This window comes from Rhinichthys klamathensis, unplaced genomic scaffold, assembly GCF_029890125.1.
Source record: "Rhinichthys klamathensis goyatoka isolate OS25496 unplaced genomic scaffold, OSU_Roscu_1.1 h1tg000174l_1, whole genome shotgun sequence".
In the NCBI taxonomy this organism is placed as follows: domain Eukaryota; kingdom Metazoa; phylum Chordata; class Actinopteri; order Cypriniformes; family Leuciscidae; genus Rhinichthys; species Rhinichthys klamathensis.
The window spans coordinates 672,265-691,653 of NW_026606704.1; the positions used below are offsets into that span (position 1 = coordinate 672,265).

At 42.5% G+C, this 19,389-nt stretch overlaps 1 protein-coding gene across 1 annotated transcript in view; it reads left to right on the plus strand.

Annotated features, from left to right (window-relative positions):
* Positions 1-14,679, plus strand: part of hcrtr2 (hypocretin (orexin) receptor 2) — a 59,664-nt gene extending 44,985 nt beyond the window's left edge. The window contains exons 4-7 of the mRNA XM_056260163.1: positions 6,613-6,728; positions 8,067-8,287; positions 12,997-13,118; positions 14,471-14,679. Of these exons, the coding sequence (XP_056116138.1) occupies positions 6,613-6,728; positions 8,067-8,287; positions 12,997-13,118; positions 14,471-14,640 (629 nt within the window). The 3' untranslated portion in view covers positions 14,641-14,679. The remainder of the gene's footprint in view (positions 1-6,612; positions 6,729-8,066; positions 8,288-12,996; positions 13,119-14,470) is intronic.
* The last annotated feature ends 4,710 nt before the right edge of the window (positions 14,680-19,389 follow it).

Genomic DNA, 19,389 nt, shown 5'->3' on the forward strand with positions numbered 1-19,389 from the left:
CAAGAGTTTCAGTCAGTGAACATTTAACTTAATATCCTATTGCTTTCTCCTGTCTGTGTTGAGTAAATGTTAGGCTTTGTAGTTGTAATATGCCCGGTGTAAAACACTAACATAAGATCAGGGCCGTGTAGACTTATAGGACTACCAAATTAACTGCATTTCAGTTATTAATAACACTGCATGAGAGATGTTCTCAGTTTCTTTCTATAAATTTTACTCAAACTTCAAACAAACAAACCAAAATAATGAGATTATAATAGGCTAGATGATTTTCTAAAGGCACATGTAGAATTTGGATTAATAATTAAAAAAGAGTATTAAAATAAGTACAATAATTTTGGTGGATAACATTTGGACTATATTTGTTTTCTTTTAAAGTCCCCGTGAACCGGAAGTTGCAAACGACTTTTCTCCAGTGTTGTGACGTATTTCCGAGAGAAACGGAATACTAATGAGGCAAAATGGTGGGCGTGGCTTTTTTCCCAACTAGCACCTGATTGGATCTAGAAAAGTAGGGGTTTTCATTCAGCCTGTCTATTGTCAGTTGGAGGGGCGTGATTATGGATGTTAAGAAGACGCCCAAACCGTGAAACCTACGTCATCAGGCAAGGTCCTCCAACGCAGAGGGGAGGGGAAATTTCAGATTTTGATTAAAGATTACGAAGCCAAAAAATTTTTTTGTGTGGATTGACTTGCATGGATGAATTGTTCACCACAAAACGATCAATTTAGGCAAACAAAGTAAGTATGGTCAAATTTGAATTCATGGGGACTTTAAAAGAAATACATAGGCATAATATTTAGCTTGCATTTAATTCAATAGAGCCAAATACTTTGTTTATTCTTATTTTCATTGGGATTTATTAGTATTATTTATGTTTTTATGTCAAATACCAACAAGATATTGTTTTCATGTTTTCAAGTTTTCTACCTCAGGTTGAAAATAAATTTAGAACAAACTAAACACTTAATAATTTTGTGATCTATTTCAATCAAAGAGCCCTGCAGCCTTTGACTTAATTTGTTATTTTTAAAAGAAAAATGCTGGATGTGTACAAAGCACTTCTCTTTAATTCCAAAGGAAGAGATTGATTATTGTTTGTCATTTTATAATTTTGTACTGTGTTGTGGCAGCAATAAATAACACATTCAAATCTAGTGTTGAGTGTTCATGTGATATACATAAGTAGTGTTGTGTTAATTAATTGATGCATAATAATCGCGATAATCGTTAAATCATGATTATTTCTCAGACAATAATCGTACTTACAAAATCTGTAATCGTTGCATCCCTACTCGTGATCGACTAGTTATACCGCAAATTAGTTTAAATCTCCCGGAATCTAGAGCGAGCGTGCATGCGAGACAGAGACCGCGTAGCGCACGCGCACCCGCAGAGAGGGAGAGCGAGCGAGAGACCTTGCGTGTGCAGAGAGCATCCTGATCTAGAAACAGGACCCCTGTTGGAGAAGTCAAAATTCCACCTCAAATCTGAGCAAGCACCTAGCAAGAAGAAGGACGAAGGACTTTCTTTATTTCATTAAAATATGGTGGAATGTGCAGAAAATAGGTTTAAATGTTCATCAAAAGTCTGAGACTGTTGCATTTAATTTAATTTTTGCTTGATGCAATGTCCATAAAGTTAAAATATTGAAACTAATAAAACAAGTTTAAAAAAAGAGAGTGTTTCATTTGATTACATTTTAGATGATGGAATATGCAGAAAGAATAGAATTAGGCTGAAAGGTCTATTACTTTATAGCGTATTCCAGCCCGTTCTCATCCCAAGGCGTCATATACTGACGCTTTTGCCAAAGCGTCTATATCCAACGCACATGGCACCCTTTAGCGTCAATATGAGACGCAGATATATGGCGCCTCCTAGTGGTCTAACCCTAACACTACCCCAGACCTAAACCTACCCATAACCGAAGCGTGTTATATTGACGCTAAAGGGTGCCATGTGCGTCAGATGTAGACGCTTTGGCAAAAGCGTCAGTATGTGACGCCTTGGGATGAGAATGCGTTGCACAGCATTCAGGTCGTGCATCATGTTTTTGAAAAGTAACTTAGTAAAGTAACTAGTAAAGTAACTAATTACTTTTGAAAATAAGTAATCAGTAAAGTAACTGGATTACTTTCTTGGAGAAGTAATCAGTAATCAGTAACTAATTACTATTTCCAAGTAACTTGACCAACACTGACTAAGAATTAACAATACTTTTTTAGCATTTGTTAATCTTTCCATCCATCCATCCATCTTCTTCCGCTTATCCGGGGCCGGGTCGCGGGCGCAGCAGTCTGAGCAGAGATGCCCAGACTTCCCTCTCCCTGGACACTTCCTCCAGCTCTTCCGGGGGGACAGCGAGGCGTTCCCAGGCCAGCCGGGAGACATAGTCTCTCCAGCGTGTCCTAGGTCTTCCCCGGGGTCTCCTCCCAGTGGGACGTGCCCGGAACACCTCCCCGGGAAGGCGTCCAGGAGGCATCCGGAACAGATGCCCGAGCCACCTCAGCTGACCCCTCTCGATGTGGAGGAGCAGCGGCTCTACTCTGAGCTCCTCCCGAGTGACCGAGCTTCTCACCCTATCTCTAAGGGATCGCCCAGCCACCCTGCGGAGAAAGCTCATTTTGGCCACCTGTATCCGGGATCTTGTCCTTTCGGTCATGACCCAAAGACCATAGGTGAGAGTAGGAACGTAGATTGACCGGTAAATCGAGAGCTTTGCCTTACGGCTCAGCTCCTTCTTCACCACAACAGACCGGTACATCGACCGCATTACTGCAGAAGCTGCACCGATCCGTCTATCAATCTCCCGTTCCATCCTTCCCTCACTCGTGAACAAAACCCCAAGATACTTAAACTCCTCCACTTGAGGAAGGATCTCTCCACCAACCTGAAGTGAGCAAGCCACCCTTTTCCGACTGAGGACCATGGCCTCGGATTTGGAGGTGCTGATTTTCATCCCAGCCGCTTCACACTCGGCTGCAAACCTTCCCAGTGCATGCTGAAGGTCCTGGTGTGAAGGGGCCAACACGACAACATCATCCGCAAAAAGCAGCGACGAAATCGCGTGGTCCCCAAACCTGACACCCTCCGGCCCCTGGCTGCGCCTAGAAATTCTGTCCATAAAAACTATGAACAGAACCGGCGACAAAGGGCAGCCCTGCCGGAGTCCAACATGCACCGGGAAGTAGTCTGACTTACTACCGGCAATGCGAACCAAGCTCCTGCTTCGGTCATACAGGGACCGGACAGCCCTTAGCAAAGGACCCCGGACCCCATACTCCCGGAGCACCCTCCACAGGCCACCGCGAGGGACACAATCGAATGCCTTCTCCAAATCCACAAAGCACATGTGGACTGGTTGGGCAAACTCCCATGAACCCCCCAGCACCCTGTAGAGAGTATAGAGCTGGTCCAGTGTTCCACGGCCTGGACGAAAACCTTACTGTTCCTCCTGAATCCGAGGTTCCACTATCGGCCGTATTCTCCTCTCCAGTACCCTGGCATAGACTTTCCCAGGGAGGCTGAGAAGTGTGATCCCCCTGTAGTTGGAACACACCCTCCGGTCCCCCTTCTTAAAAAGAGGGACCACCACCCCGGTCTGCCATCCCAGAGGCACTGTCCCCGACCGCCACGCGATGCTGCAAAGGGGTGTCAGCCAAGACAGCCTCACAACATCCAGAGACTTGAGGTACTCAGGGCGGATCTCATCCACCCCCGGTGCCTTGCCACCGAGGAGTTTCTTGACTACCTCGGTGACCTCAGCTAGGGTGATGGACGAGTCCACCTCTGAGCCCTCAGCCTCTGCTTCCTCAATAGAAGACATGACGGCGGGATTGAGGAGATCCTCGAAGTATTCCTTCCACCGTTCGACGACATCCCCAGTTGAGGTCAACAGCCGCCCACCTCCACTGTAAACAGCGTTGGTAGGGCATTGTTTCCCTCTCCTGAGGCGGCGGACAGTTTGCCAGAATCTCTTCGAGGCCAGCCGATATTCCTTCTCCATGGCCTCACCGAACTCCTCCCAGGCCCGAGTTTTTGCCTCCACAACCACCCGGGCTGCAGTCCGCTTGGCCTGCCGGTACCTGTCAGCTGCCTCAGAAGTCCCACAAGCCAACCAGGCCCGATAGGACTCCTGCTTCAGCTTGACGGCATCCTTTACTTCCGGTGTCCACCACCGGGTTCAGGGATTGCCGCCTCGAAGTCCCCCAGTAGAACGACAGAGTCCCCAGTCGGAGCACTTTCCAGCACTCCTCCCAGAGACCCCAAGAAGGCCGGGTACTCTGCACTGCCGTTTGGCCCGTAGGCACACACGACAGTGAGAGACCTATCCCCGACCCGTAGGCGCAGGGAAACGACCCTCTCGTTCACCGGGGTAAACTCCAACACATGGCGGCTGAGCTGGGGGGCTATAAGCAAACCCACACCAGCCCGTCACCTCTCACCATGGGCAACTCCAGAGTGGTGAAGAGTCCATCCTCTCTCAAGGAGTGTGGTTCCAGAGCCCAAGCCATGCGTAGAGGTGATCCCGACTATCTCTAGTCGGAACCTCTCAACCTTACGCACCATCTCAGGCTCCTTCCCCGCCAGCGAGGTGATGTTCCACGTCCCTAAGGCTAGTTTCCGTGTCCAGGGATCGGGTCGTCGAGGTCCCCGCCTTCGACTGCCACCCAATCCTCTCTGCACCGGCCCCTTACGGCTCTTCCTGCAGGTGGTGAGCCCACGGGAAGGCGGTCCCACGTCACTTCTTCGGGCTGAGCCTGGCTCCAGGGTAGGGCCCCGGCTGCGCCATACCGGGCGACGTCACGGTCCTTGGATGTTTGTCCATCATAAGGGGGATTTTGAACCGCTCTTAGTCAGACCCGTCGCCTAGGACCTGTTTGCCTTGGGAGACCCTACCAGGGGCATATAGCCCCAGACAACATAGCTCCTAAGGTCATTCGGGTACTCAAACCCCTCCACCACGTTAAGGTGGCAGTTCAAGGAGGGGTTGTTAATCTTTGTTCATGTTAATTTCAACATTTACTAATACTTTATTAAAATCTTGTTAACATTAGTTAATGCACTGTGAACTAATATGAACAAACAATGAACAGCTGGATTTGTATTAACTAACATTAACAAAGATTCACAAATACTGTAACAAGTGTATTGCTCATTGTTAGTTCATGTTAGTTAATACATTTAACTAATGTTTAATAAATGAACCTTATTGTAAAGTGTTACCATATATTCTTATATATATATCTTCTTTTTTTCAGTTTGAAAGCCTCAAGTTTATATCAAAGGAACATGAAACATATGGGGCCCTATTTTAACGATCTGAAACGCAAGTGTCAAAGCGCAAAGCGCAAGTAACTTTGTGGGCGGATCCCGGCGCTGTTGCTATTTTCCCGGCGGGATAAATGCCTCTTGCGCCTGGCGCAAATCTAAAAGAGGTTGGTCTGAAGTAGCTTCATTATTCATAGGTGTGGTTTGGGCGTAATGTGAAATAAACCAATCAGAGCGTCATCTCACATTCCCTTTAAGAGCAGGAGCGCATGTTGCATGGCGGATTGCTATTATAACGGCGGATTTACCAGGCGCGCCAGGAGCGGTTCACAGCTGAGGAGACCGAGTTCTTGTCAGGACCGTGAAAGACAGAGAAGTGACGTTGTATGGGGATGGGAGAAACCCACCCAAATCAGCGTCGGTTAAACAGGCGTGGGAGGAAAAAAACTACATTTTTTTTACATCTTCAAGGACACCACAATGATTTCCCTCATGTGTTAATATTTTTCCTTGTTATAATGTATGATTTGCAAAAATAAAAACTGCTGCATCTGTGTTGTTGAGAGAATCAAAGTGTATGCGCGTTGTGCACCCGCTACATTATGGCCAAGCATGCGCGCTTAAAATAGCATTATGACCAACGCGCAACGCGCCACTGACTTTAGACTAGGTTTTTTCTGGTCAGTGGCGCAATTGTTTTCTGGAACTGCAAAATAGCATGAGGGAAAGTTTGCACCGAAACACGCCTCCTTTTTGCGCCGACCCGCCCAGGGAGCGCAACTTCATTTCCTAGTTTACCGACGTGCGTCTGTGGACGGAAAAGCCCGCTTTGCGCGGGTGCAAAATAGGAATGATACATGCGTCGGTGTACAAAGTCATTTGCACCGAGTGCAAGATAGGGCCCAAAATCTCTTTTGCTCTGACTTGAATTAATATAAGTCATACATTCATATACATAAAACACATCATGAAGGCCTTTGGAAAGTGAAATGAATGTGCCTTTTCACTTTTTTTAAGCAATGGATGAAATTAGGTTTAATTGAGGAACATTATATTGAAATGAAAAAAATATATATTGACAACAAGTCCATTAGAAATCCATTTGAAAAGGTTTAATAAGGTCGTGCAACATTCAATTTGTAGAATGTTCAAGAAAGGAGAAGCAATTAACTATAAGTAGGAATAATGGATGCTGATTGGTCAATAAAGCATTCCTGCTGAGATAAAAAGTCCATCAATGCCTTAAAAACTCACTTTACTTTATCTATAAACCTGCTTTTACGTACAGAGTGCCGTGTGCAACTGACTGATTCTGCAACTGATTCTCTCTTCTGCAGATGAAATCTACCCTAAAGTGTACCACACCTGCTTCTTCATTGTCACGTATTTTGCTCCATTATGTTTGATGGTCCTGGCATACATCCAGATCTGTCATAAGCTCTGGTGTCAACAGGTATGTAAGCATTCTTGACTTATTGACACATTATAGTTAAGCTGAACTGCATTTGAACCGTTTATAAATGACAGCATTTTCCTGTATATTCTGAAAGCGTAGTGGGTTGCATAATGTCCTTGTCTAAAGTAGCATTGTAACTGAGATGGAAGTTTTGGATTTGGTAACAGTTTTAACAGTTTAACAGTGTTTTACTTTAAAATCACATGAAATGCCCTGTTTGTTTACGCTTTATTTTAAGGTGTCCTTGTTACAGTGTAATTATACATTTGTAATGTTATTAAACTACAGGGACTTACTATAAGGTTAGGATTAGGTCTGTTGTAGGGTTAGTTGGATGTAATTATGCAGAATACATGTAACAAATGTAGCTATGGCCCTGTAAAATAAAGTGTTAGCCAGTTTTCCGCCCGTATACAGTAAGGGAATCGATTATTAACCAATTACCCAGCTAACAGGGAACGCTCTCAGAACTTCCCTAATGTTCTGTCAAGGTTTTCTCAAAGTTATGAACAAACGTTCTTCCAGTAACGTTAATAGAACGCTTGTTCAAGGTCATCCGGCCTTTCATAATGTTCTCAAAACTTTAGCACAAAAACATTCCCTAAACAATATTCATGGAACATTATTTTTTTTTTGATACTGGATGTTTATCTAATGTTTCAGATGTTCAGAAAACTATCAAAAGTAACATTTCTATAATGTTTGCGAAATAAAATGAAACGTTTCCATGTTTCAAAACGGTCGTTTTGACCGTTCAGAGAACACTCGGAAATAACGTTTTCATGATTTAAGTGATTATCACACTATCCGATTTATTATAGTCCTTTACGATGCGTGTCAGACTGTACGAACATGATCATCGCTGTAAGTCACGTCACACTGTAAGATCTCAGTTGTCATTAATGTCAGACACGTACGTTCACAGTTCGGTGACGGTGAGCTGTGTTACACACGGGATTGAAATGCATGGCTACAAACAAATCTCTAATGTTCATTTTGGTCCTGGCTTGTCTTGAAAAACAAAGACAATTTGACGGTCATGATAGGAGAAGTCACACTGCAGGACTGTGAGCCAAATCTTTTGACAGCGAGAACAGAAGTTCTGGTCAACTTTGATCGCAACGGTCATTAATGGGAGCGACGATCAAAGACTTCAGATTTTAGCCTAGGATCAGAGGAATCTTTTAGGATTTGCAACTCATGGCCAGTATGCACCCGGCTTTAATTGCAATGCTAGCAAAACAATCTTAGAACATATTTCTGTTAGCTGGGTAGCAGTTTTTTACTGTAGCATTTTTACAGTTAAAATGACAGTTATTTTCCATCCCTGAGCAGATTCCCGGGACGTCATCGGTGCTTCAGAGGAAGTGGAAGTCTCTGCAGTGCTCCGCTCACGCCGGCGGCTCGGGAGAAGCGGTGAAGGTGAGGACCAGCACCGTCTCAGCGGAGGTCAAACAGGTGAAAGCCCGACGGAAGACGGCCCGCATGCTGATGGTGGTGCTGTTTGTGTTCGCCCTCTGTTACCTGCCCATCAGTGTCCTCAACATCATGAAGAGGTAAGAGCCTACGCCTCGGTGTCTGTGTGTGACGCTCACTACGGCGCTCAAGAACACGGCTGGGCAACAAAGTTAAAAAACAGGCTTATTTTTAGGACCATTCAAGATGTTATTCTAATACCAATTAATGACTTTTTGAGAGGGTTTATTGTGATTCTCATTATTCTCAACTGTGATCCACATTTTTTTAAATAATTTTTAAATCAGCATATAAAAGGCACACTATCATGAGTTAAAAAAACTAATAATATATGTATCTGTCACGGTGTGGGTTTTGTGTTTTGTTCCTTGTTGTTGTCTGTCATGTGATTCCCTGTTTGTCATGTTATCCTGCCATGTGTCTTGTTTCATGTTCAGCTGTTCCCCGTTTTCTTGATTAGTCTCCCCATGTGTTTCTGATTAACCACGCCCCCTTGTTATCTTGTTTAGCTTGTTTGTCTGTGTATTTAAACCCCTGTGTTTCAGTTGTTGGCTGTCGGTTATTGTTTGATGTTGCGAGGTTCCTAGTTCCGTGTACCTTGTTCTCTGTATTTACCCTGGATTACTCGTTTGTTGGATCATTAAAGTGCTTGCGATTGGATTCACTCTCTGCTTCATTCCTGCCAGTTCGTAACAGTATCGTTTGGGTCACACTTTATATTAGGTGTATTTACTTTGTCCTTACATCAACAAAATAATTATATTAATAATTCTTACATAATAATAATAATAATATTTTTAAAACACTTGTGCTGCTATTGAGCTGATGCGGGTAAGGTTAGGGCAGGTGTGGGTCGGTTTAAGGGTTTAAGAGTGGGTTAAGATGTAAGGAAAGGTCAAGAGTGTAATTATAGATGCAATTGCAGCTTTTAAAAATAAGTACAATGACAAAAATTTATGTACACAATAAGTGCACTATATCAAATGATTAATTTAAATGTTGGTACATTGTAAAGACACTTAATATAAATGTCATTGTTGGTCATGAAAATAATGTTAAAATGAATGGATGGATGTATTATCCTAAAATTGGCTTCATTTTCTTAATGCAAAGGATTTATCTTTGTCCTTTTAATTTTGGGGTAAAATTTGTCCTAGGCATGTTCTTGTGAGATTCACTCCTCTACACTTTGGTTAGAAAGTGTTTGAAGAACAAATTTGTATATATATAATATATATATATATATATATATAAACTATATATACACATATGACTTAACTCTGTAGGATGTAGAAATGCCTTTTGGCATTTGGTTAACTCAACAGTAAACATTGTCATTGTAAAAAAAAATTCAAAAAGTGCCTTATGGTAGTATAATACATTGTTATGAGTAATGTGAGCCGTTTTTAAAGGCATGAGACAGACTGCTGAGATGATATCTGTTAATTATGCGGCTCTTTGTAGTTCTGTTCAAACCAAGAATCTGTAATGAATTTCCCTCTAGTAATGTTTTAGCAGTAATTCAAAGAATGAATATAGCTCTTCGAGTCTCACTGTCTTTATTTCACCCACAATAATAAATTGTAACTAGATTTTTGCATTGAAGAAAAAGTAGGTGGTACTTATCTATCATAACCCAATAGTTGTCTGGGTGTTTACCAGGGCTTTGCTATGTGGTTGTTAGATGTATGGTGCAATCCAACACGATTCACTCAGATAATCAATATAATCTTAACCACATATAGTCACTCAATATAAATAATCTTTTAATCCAAAAAAAGAAATGCTCAGGAGAATCTCAGCAGAATACAAATGCAAACCATAACTTAAAACAAAGACGATATAGAGACTAAAACCAAACAGGGAGTGTAGGATGTACACAGGGAACCAAACTAGACACAGGTGGCACTAATCCGTAACCAAGGTGACAAACAAGGATGAAGCAGTAACGTCTCGGTTACGGATGTAACCCTCGTTCCCTGAGTAGGGAACGGAGACGTTACGTCGAATGATGACGAAATGGGGTTCGCTTAGAAGCCTCTCATCTTCCAAAGAAACAAAACGAGCCAATGGCAAGGAAATGCCATGCGTCTGCGGAATTTGCATGGCGTAACTCGTAACCGCCTGGGTATAAAAGGAAGGACGCCGCAACATGCAGATATGTTTCTTCGCTAAGGAGCCAAGAGGTTATCTTCACTCCTGCAGCCTATTCTCTGACTATCTTCGAGAATCTTCTAGACGAGCAGATTTAGCTGATGGGCACGAGCGTTGTTTTGACGTGTTTGGGCTTCGATCACGTTCAGACAGCGTTCGTGGATACGTCACGTTCTCCCAGCGGGAACATGACCATCGTAATGTAACGGTCGAGATTCGATGAGCTCAATCAGAGCGAGAGTCCCCTCATCCACACCCCGATCTACGCGAGAGATTACTTTGGCTGGTGGCCAGGGTGACGTAAGACGGCAGGTCTGGAACTAAACCGACGAAATATCCTCGGTCCACACCCCGTCTTTCATATTGCAACCCGCGCGGTTCCGAATGAGTTCGCTGACCAGAGCCGCGTTCGAGGACGCCGGCGGGCCCGCGATCTCATTCGGTTCCCCGGCTGATGAAATAATGTCTATCGCCGCATCACAAGGTGAGCTGGAGTCCCCTGGAGATGATGTCTCGTCTGTGCTGCCACTCTCGGGTGTGCTAGCATAACGAGTCTGATCCGGAGTTGACAGCTATGCTTTCCCGGGCCGCCGCGAGTATCGGGCTTGTGTGAAACCTTCTGCCATGTCCCGAGCACTTAAGGCTGATGATTGGTTTTTGGGGGAGGCGGTAAACCCAAATCCTTTCTACCCGGACGTGCATGAAGAGATCGTGGGAGTCGCCTTTGATTTTCCCCGACTGCTTAGCGGCCTCTTCCGCCTTCTCTGCCCTTGTAGAGGCAGCGGCCTAGGGTACACTGGGGTTCCCCCCGTGGAGTATTCTGTGGCAACACATCTGTGTCCCCACAGCGCCTCCACCTGGCGTGGCGACCCTAAGCACCCCTCCAATGCCTGTAGGTTTTTTGTCTACTATGGTGGCAAAGACCTATAGAGCTGCGGGGCAGGCTGCCGCCTCACTGCATGTTATTGCCATCCTTCAGTGTGCTCAATGACATGCACGAGGGTAGGGCTGATTCAGGGCTCATCCAAGAGCTGCCTGCCGCCACCGACCTCGCTCTACGAGCGACGAAGGTGACTGCATGCTCCCTGGGTCAGGTGATGTCCACATGCGTGGTCAGACATCTCTGGCTTAACCTGGTTGATATGCGCGAGGCTGAGCGAACCCGCTTCCTCAACTCCCCTATATCCCAGGCTGGCCTCTTCGGGGGCGCGGTCGAGGACTCTGCCCAACGGTTCTCGGCCGCCCAGAACCAGACTGAGGCTACCAAACATGTTCTGACCCCGCGGCCAGCTGCCGGCTCAGACACCTCAGTCCGCTTGCCGCCGAATGCGCCCTCCTGCGACTTCCGCCCCCTCCGTCCCCTCCCGCCCGGCCCCAGCAGCACCGCGCCGCGCCGTGGAAGTGGTCGCAGGAAGGCGCCCCTGCCCGTACCAGTCCCGCAGCCTGCTGATCATCAGACGATGTGGCGCTCCCGTTACGGGCAGCTCAGACGTGGGTTGCATTTCTTTCAGGAAGTGGTTGCAGGGCCACTCCTTCCCCCGGTGGAGGGCCGGGGGAGAACCTCTTCTCCAAAGAACTGACATCCCATCTTTGAGCCCCCAGAGGGCGCGGATGGCAGTGCGTGCCGCTTACGAGCCTCGCCACTCTCTGTCGCCAGACCCCTGACAGAGCAGGCCCCCGTGGAACGCTGGTCCTTCCCTGGCCTTCCTCTGTCCGGATGCGGCATATGACCGTGCCCCCACATCGGGACGCTCCTTCTCCCACGTCTGGGCCGGTCATTCTGTCCAGTGACGCATAACTCAATCTCAGCTTTGCGTTCTGATCAATCAATTGGTGTTTGTTTATCAATAATGACATAATGCACACTATCTTGTTTATTACAGATCTACTTTGAGTCAGCTAAATTAGTGGGGTTAAAATATTTTATTTTGTAGACAAGTATTTTCCCCTCACTAGTTTAAGCTGCTTTGCAGACTGCATGTGTTGAGCTGAAATGAAGGCTGCAAGAAAACACCTTCAATAAATTCTGTTTAAAAATCTGCTTTTTGTAAGGATTGTTAGAGGAGATTCCCACTGTATTTGAAAAATGTGCTTTATTTATTCTAAATGTTTTGTTTTTGATAGTTGCATATGGAAGCTTTTTTCCGCCACAGAATAAAACATTTTAATGATATTTGCAACTTTTTATCTCAAAATTGTGAGATATAAATCGCAATTGCGACTTTATATTATGCAATTCTGGCTTTATAACACGCATTTGCAAGTTAATACAGTATATCGTAATTCTGACATCTTTTCTCAGAATTGTGAGTTATAAACTTGCAATTGCGAGTTATAAAGTTTAATTCTAAGGAAAAAAAGATTGACTTTTGCGTGTCAGACAAATTGTGTGTTATAAAGTCAGATTTGTGAGATATAAAGGTGCAATTTTGAGTTTATATCTCACAATTCTGACTTTATAACTCGCAATTGCAACTTTACATCACTCAATTCTAAGATAAAAAAGTCAGAATTGTGAGATGTAAACTTGCAATTGTGAGAAAAAAGGTCAGAATTGTGAGATAAATATAATTACCTTTTTTATTCTGTGCTGTAAACAAGCTTCCATACGTTTATGTCTATCTGTTATCCGCAGAGTATTTGGCGCTTTCAAGAACACAGACAACAGAGAGACGGTCTACGCCTGGTTCACCTTCTCACACTGGCTTATATACGCCAACAGTGCCGCCAATCCAATCATCTACAATTTCCTCAGTGGTGAGTCTTCAACACGTTCAGCTACATCAGAGGTCTGCACTTCTGCTTCTGGAGACTGCATATGTTCAGTGTCTTCCTTCTTTACACACACCAGATTCAGATCCTCATCTTGTTAGCAGAGAGCTGGCGTGTCACATAAGAGGTATATTCAGTATAGATGAGAAGCACTGCGCTGTATGCGGGTTCCTCCATCTGCTGGTCACACTCAGGCATTACACCCGTCGTTCCCTTCACTGCCTGCAAACACACACAACACTTCAAAGCTTTGAGATGCAGTTTGCCCTCCGGAAACATCCTGCACCTTTTCATTCATAACGAGCACACTAATTATTTATTCATTAGCATTGCAATATTCTCTTTGTGCCGCTCTGATAACGGAGTACATCATTACCTGGTCATTTCAAGGAAGCTTTTGACATTATAGGGCAGTTTAGAGGATTCAGTGCAGCTACTGAAAATAAATCAATCCGTTTAATCCCACCAGTCACCTTGGGACTAACATTTTATTTTGAATTTGAAAGGTCTAAAAAGAGCATTTGATGTTTTTAAAAAGCAGCATATAAAATGCACTGCCAGAAAAAAGCAACATACTAAGTTAAGTGTGTGATTCAAGGCCCGCTATTGCTAATCAGATCTTTCATTCTTCACTTAGAGGTAAAAAGAGGTTGGAAATACCTTTTCATCGATACTGTTAACGGACATCCAGATGCTGCTGAAAGTGACGTTTAGATGAATATGTAAATATGTGCTCCGCTTTCCTCTCGATAACAAAATACACACACAACCAAACTGACAGCGGTGAGGAAACATCAGTTCAGAAATCATCTGATCATAGAGACGTGGATATGTTCATATTTGAGACTATAGACTATATTGATCTGACTATAGTTTGAATTAAACCCTTTTCTTTGCATGACACTGATATTACAGAAGCTCTTTAGGCATTATCCTGAACATAAGCATTCATTTCATGTGTCATTGAAGGGAAGAAAGGCTTTCGGGAGCTCGTGAACATCTTTGAATTTTCCTTCACATAAAAGTCAGTCTACAGGCTTTCATAGACAACCTAGGAAGTCAGGGAAGATCTCGCTTTTTCATTTTCTTTACAAGCTGTTCACACGTTGGCAATAAAAAAAGTGCTTAATACATGAAAATCTTACATATATCCCCTTTTTCATTTTAATTAATACAAGTACAACTATCCATTGTTAGTTCATGTTAGCCGAGGTCCATAAATAATATTAACAGATACTAGTGCATGCTGTAATTAACATTAGATAATACATGCTTTAGAATAATGTATCAATGTTAGTTCAAGTTAACAATTGAAATCAAATCCTGTATTCTCGCAGGTAAGTTTCGAGAGGAGTTTAAAGCGGCGTTCATCTGCCATTGCTCCGGTGGAGACGAGACACCGAAGGAGAGAGTCAGAGCGAGAACCAGTACAGACAGCCGCAAATCCCTGTCTACACAAGTCAACAACTTCGACAACATCTCCAGGATATCTGACCAGGCTGTGTAGCTCAGCGTGGGTCACTCGCCATCACGGACAGCCGGGCTGAAGAACACCGTATGTTTCGGCCTGCGACGCTTATGGATGGAAGGATTGAATGGACACTTTTTGAAAATGACATTGCGTAAGGGCACATGAACCTTCAGTGGAATTGATATTTTTACCCTGTGAGCCAAAAGGTTACCGTATTTTCCAGCTCACAGCTGATGGACGCGCAGACACAGATGAAAATAATGACATGTCTCTGAAACACAATGACACTGCATTCAACTCAAGACTGAAAGGTTACGATGATAAAAGGGAGGAAAATATTTTCAGTAGGGGTGTGACGAGACGCTTATCTCACGAGACGAGACTAGACACGAGATTGGGTTCACGAGAACGAGACGAGACGAGATTTTTGCACAATTTTTCAGAAATCCTCAATGACAAAATTCATGGCTGGAAAAATAGTATGCAGGTGCATTTTTCAATGTTTTAACTAATAATCTTCTAATGCATGTCATTTCAGGTCTACTTTATGAGTATGAATTATCAAATGCATTGAAAGAAAACAATATTCAAGTAAAAGGTTTTTATTGACTGGCTTTTCTCCTGTATAATTTCACATTAGTCTCTTCAGACCTTACTGTACATTTAAGAGCTTTCAGAACTTCTGATTGAGGCTGTGTGTGACCTCCTAACTGAACTCCTTTTAACACACATGTAACAGAGAAATAAAAACCGTATAAATAACAAAAATAAATAACTGTTTTCTCTTAGTCTTATTAAGTGCAAACAATAAGTGCGAGTGCAACCATAATCAAAGTTAGCACACAGACTCTTTATAATTGTTGTGAAATTGCGGTTTTATTTTGCACCGGCAGTTATAGGGTTAATGCGGTGAGTTGGGAAAAGGCCGAGAGAAACGAGGCTGGTGTGTTTGTCTCTACAGTTGTTCTTGCGTTCCGATTATAAGTTCAGAAACGGAGCCTCCCTTGTCTGTTGTCCTTTGTACGTTACAGTGCTCTCTCAATATTCGCAGTGCCAACAGAGACCAGAGCCGCAAATAAACAGTCCAGAGATGGGTATTGGGAGACGGATTATTTTATGTATGCAGCCTAATTTGGGAGCTTGTGTTTTACTTTCACTTACAAATTCGTGACCGCGCGTATAGGGAGCAGCGGTGCTGAGCGCGCATTCTAAATGATAAGACATTTACCAGACGTTTTTAGTCTGTTGCGCAACGAATCCTCCGCCATCGTCATGCGATCAGTGAACTGTGATTCGTGCTGCACTGATTGCAACGGCAACTCGCGCTGGATGAGCAGAGCAGACTTTTGCATTAGTTTATAATGGTTTTTATTTTTTTATAAAAACAACAAAACGATAGTTTAGGCGAATGTGAGTGTAGCGGTGGAATATTAATGGGGATATCGCGAGACAGCTTTTTCACTCGACGAGAAATCTCGTCATATTTAGTCTCGCGAGATCTCGTGGCACGAGATCTCGTCACACCCCTAATTTTCAGTGTTAAAATAATTTTTTCTATCCAATCTAATGTAGAGAGATGATGGTCAAGCAATCTGATGCTGCGTTCCAGGCAGATTTTTGAGCACGTAAATCACATCTTCAAACCACGACTCACGGCTTTGTAGCGTTCCAGGCCAGTCACGCCAAAGTACCTGAGCGCAATATACATACTTATTGTTTCAGACACATAACATTGTAATACATAATCGTGTGTATTATTATAATCATTATTTTTAATTTGACTGCAGCGTTATATTGTCCTAAAGTGTATTCTCACCGTGTACCGCCTGCAGAAACACTGCATCCGGGGCTGTCATTGTTGTTTTGTATGGTTTGATTGGTTTCACGGGCTATGTGACGTCAGAGCTCGTAACTGGGAGTGCATCGATCTAGTACGAGTTCACGGGTGGGAAGTCACGGGTTGGACTGCCGTTCCAGTGCACTTTCACGGGTATAAGGTTGGAAAAACACGGGTTACAGGTTGCCTGGAACGCGGCATGAGTGTACAGTTCTCTGCAAACACTCGAGCTCCGCTGAAACACTGCTCTGTTTGTTTGAGCATCAAATGATTCGGGTTTGAAAACAAACATTATTTTTGCATGCATAAACTACTTCGAGTACGTTTGAACAAAATTGATGTATATTTATTTTTTATTCCATGTTTAAACAATACAGTTTGACATATTTAATGTTTCTCTAAGAATGCTGTTTTGTATTATGTTTTTATCTTTTCAGGAACAGCTCGCTCTCTCTCGGTAACACTTTACAATAAGGTTTCATTTGTTAGTTAACTAAATTAGTTAACATGAATTAATCTTTATTAATAATGTACGTTTCCACATTTACTTATACATTTTTTAAATCAAAAGTTAATATAAGTTAAAACACTAACATGAAAAAAAAAATTGTATTAACTAACATTAACAAAAGATTAATAAATGATGCAAAAAAAATGCTAATTGATAGTTTGTTTTAGCTAATGCATAATACCTTATTGTAAAATGTTACCGTTTACTCTAATTTGATCCCACTTGGGTATTAAAAAATTAAATAAAATTTAAATGTTCACTTTGGTGTGCATTTCACAAGTGTTTGCCGATAAGTCCGTTTTATTTCTGATGTGTGTTGTTTTTGAACATTTATTTCTAATGGAGCTGTTTTGCACAGTCAAGCATTAATTATTTGCTCTGAGTGTTTGCTTGTTGGATCAGGAAGCCTGGAGCTCTTACTGTTTATTTGACTATTTAAAGTCTGATGATTACAGAGTAATAAAGCGTAACAATGGCACAACAATGCATCTTTGTTCAAGTGTGACAGACGTCACGAGAACCAACAGGTGAGCAGCAGAGGACTCCTGTATGATGTCTCTCAGGTGCGCTTCGAGATCTTGTGTTATCTATTAAAAGTGTGTACTTGCTGCTACTTATAAGTACTGTACTTTAAGTGTGTTAATGTGTTTGAAATTATGTTTGTAGATAAAGATTTCAATTTGACTTAAATACACTACTAAACCATTCGTCATCATCTTTTTGCACATAAGTGAAACTTTTAAACGTCTTTTGGCAGAAAATGTGAATTACTTTGGTCTATGTTTGCACAATCCAAAAATAAAGAAGTAAACAATAACAACTCTAAGTAATTGAGTGTGTTTTGCCAGCACTAACTAGCATGGAAATATATGATGGTTTGAGCTGGTATTTCAGGGAGTCCTGTCTGTGTCAATGTTCTGTCTAGTGTGCACCTGTTCTCGTTAGTCCCTCATTAGTTTACCTTTCTCCACCTGTGTCTAGTTAGTCTCCTCATTTCCTCCTGCGTATTTATACTCCCTGTTCTGGGGTGTATTCCAGAAAGCAAGGTTAACTTACCGTCAGATAAACCTTGAACTCTTGGTTGGTTAACCCCAAACTTGCTTACTCTGGGTATGTCGGTTCCAAAACACCTATGTTGAGTTAGTTTAATCAACCTCCTATTGGTAACCCAGAGTTAATGCGCGCGCACGACGAGTACATAAAGACATTTTCAATGGATCGCCGATTTCAGGAGTCACCATGGAAACCAAGGGAGAAAAAAAGCGAGCTACATACGATACTTCGGTGAAACTGAGTTGGAGGTTTTAATGCTTGCTTATGAAGACTATAGCCTAAGCCCATTATAAAAAAATAAAAAAAAAATAAAAAAGCAATACTGCTGCATCAGCAAAAGAAAGTTGGCTTGGCAAATAATAATGGACAGAGTAACGTTAAATGCTTGAGTTTAGAAAATTATAAATGGGGTATTTTCCCTTTGTGAGTCACAATGAAAGGGGAAAATAGCCTACCCCATTTATAATTTGTGACGCAAAAATTCTTTGGGGGCATGTAGTAAAAATAGACAAGTATTTACTTGTTGGCCTCCATACATTTCTTAATATTACAGTAGTAATGCACATAATTGGCTAGTTATATGTTGGCTTCTAGTTTTATCAGGTGTAATCCTTCTGGAGCCAGAAGAAGTGTGAGCCAAGTCAAAATGAAACACAAAAACATTCTCCAGCAAGGTAATATTTTCTAAACTTACTAAACTTGTTACTGACATTTAATACTAATTTAGTATTAAATGTAATTTAGTTTTCTATGTAGCCAATAGAAAGAAGGGAGCTGAGGAGCTGGCACTGTCCCTTAATAAAGGGCCACCTGTGGTTGATGGGATTCCAGGGGGCAGTTCGTCAGACTCAGCTACCAAGACAAGTGGCTTAGTAAAATGTAGGTGTACCATATTAATACTTATGATTTATTGATGTTTACACTGTTTTTGTCAGTGTTTTAATAAATAAAATCATCAACACTGTCACCATTTTAAAAAGGCATTTTGAATTCATTTTACAGTCATTGATTCACTTGTGCAGTGTGCATGCTGCTTTGACTGCATATGCTGTATACTGTAATCTTATTACTAGTACTTAGATGCTCCTAATGTCCTTCTTTATTAGTTGTATTTGCTTAAGAATATACATTGAGAATTGAATATGCATGATTATCATGGTTTAATTATCTTGCCGTTGCTGATGGCCACATTGTATTATTGGATCCTCCTGCAACACCACACTCTGTCACAGTTGTAAGTGATTATTGTCTTTAGGTTTCTGTTTGCTAGACCAAGCATCCTTCCTTATTTTCACTGTAGGATGATGATGAAGAGACCACTTCTGCTGTGACAGAAACAGAAAATGTGGGGAGGCCCATAGAGGTATGATGCATAGAATACATT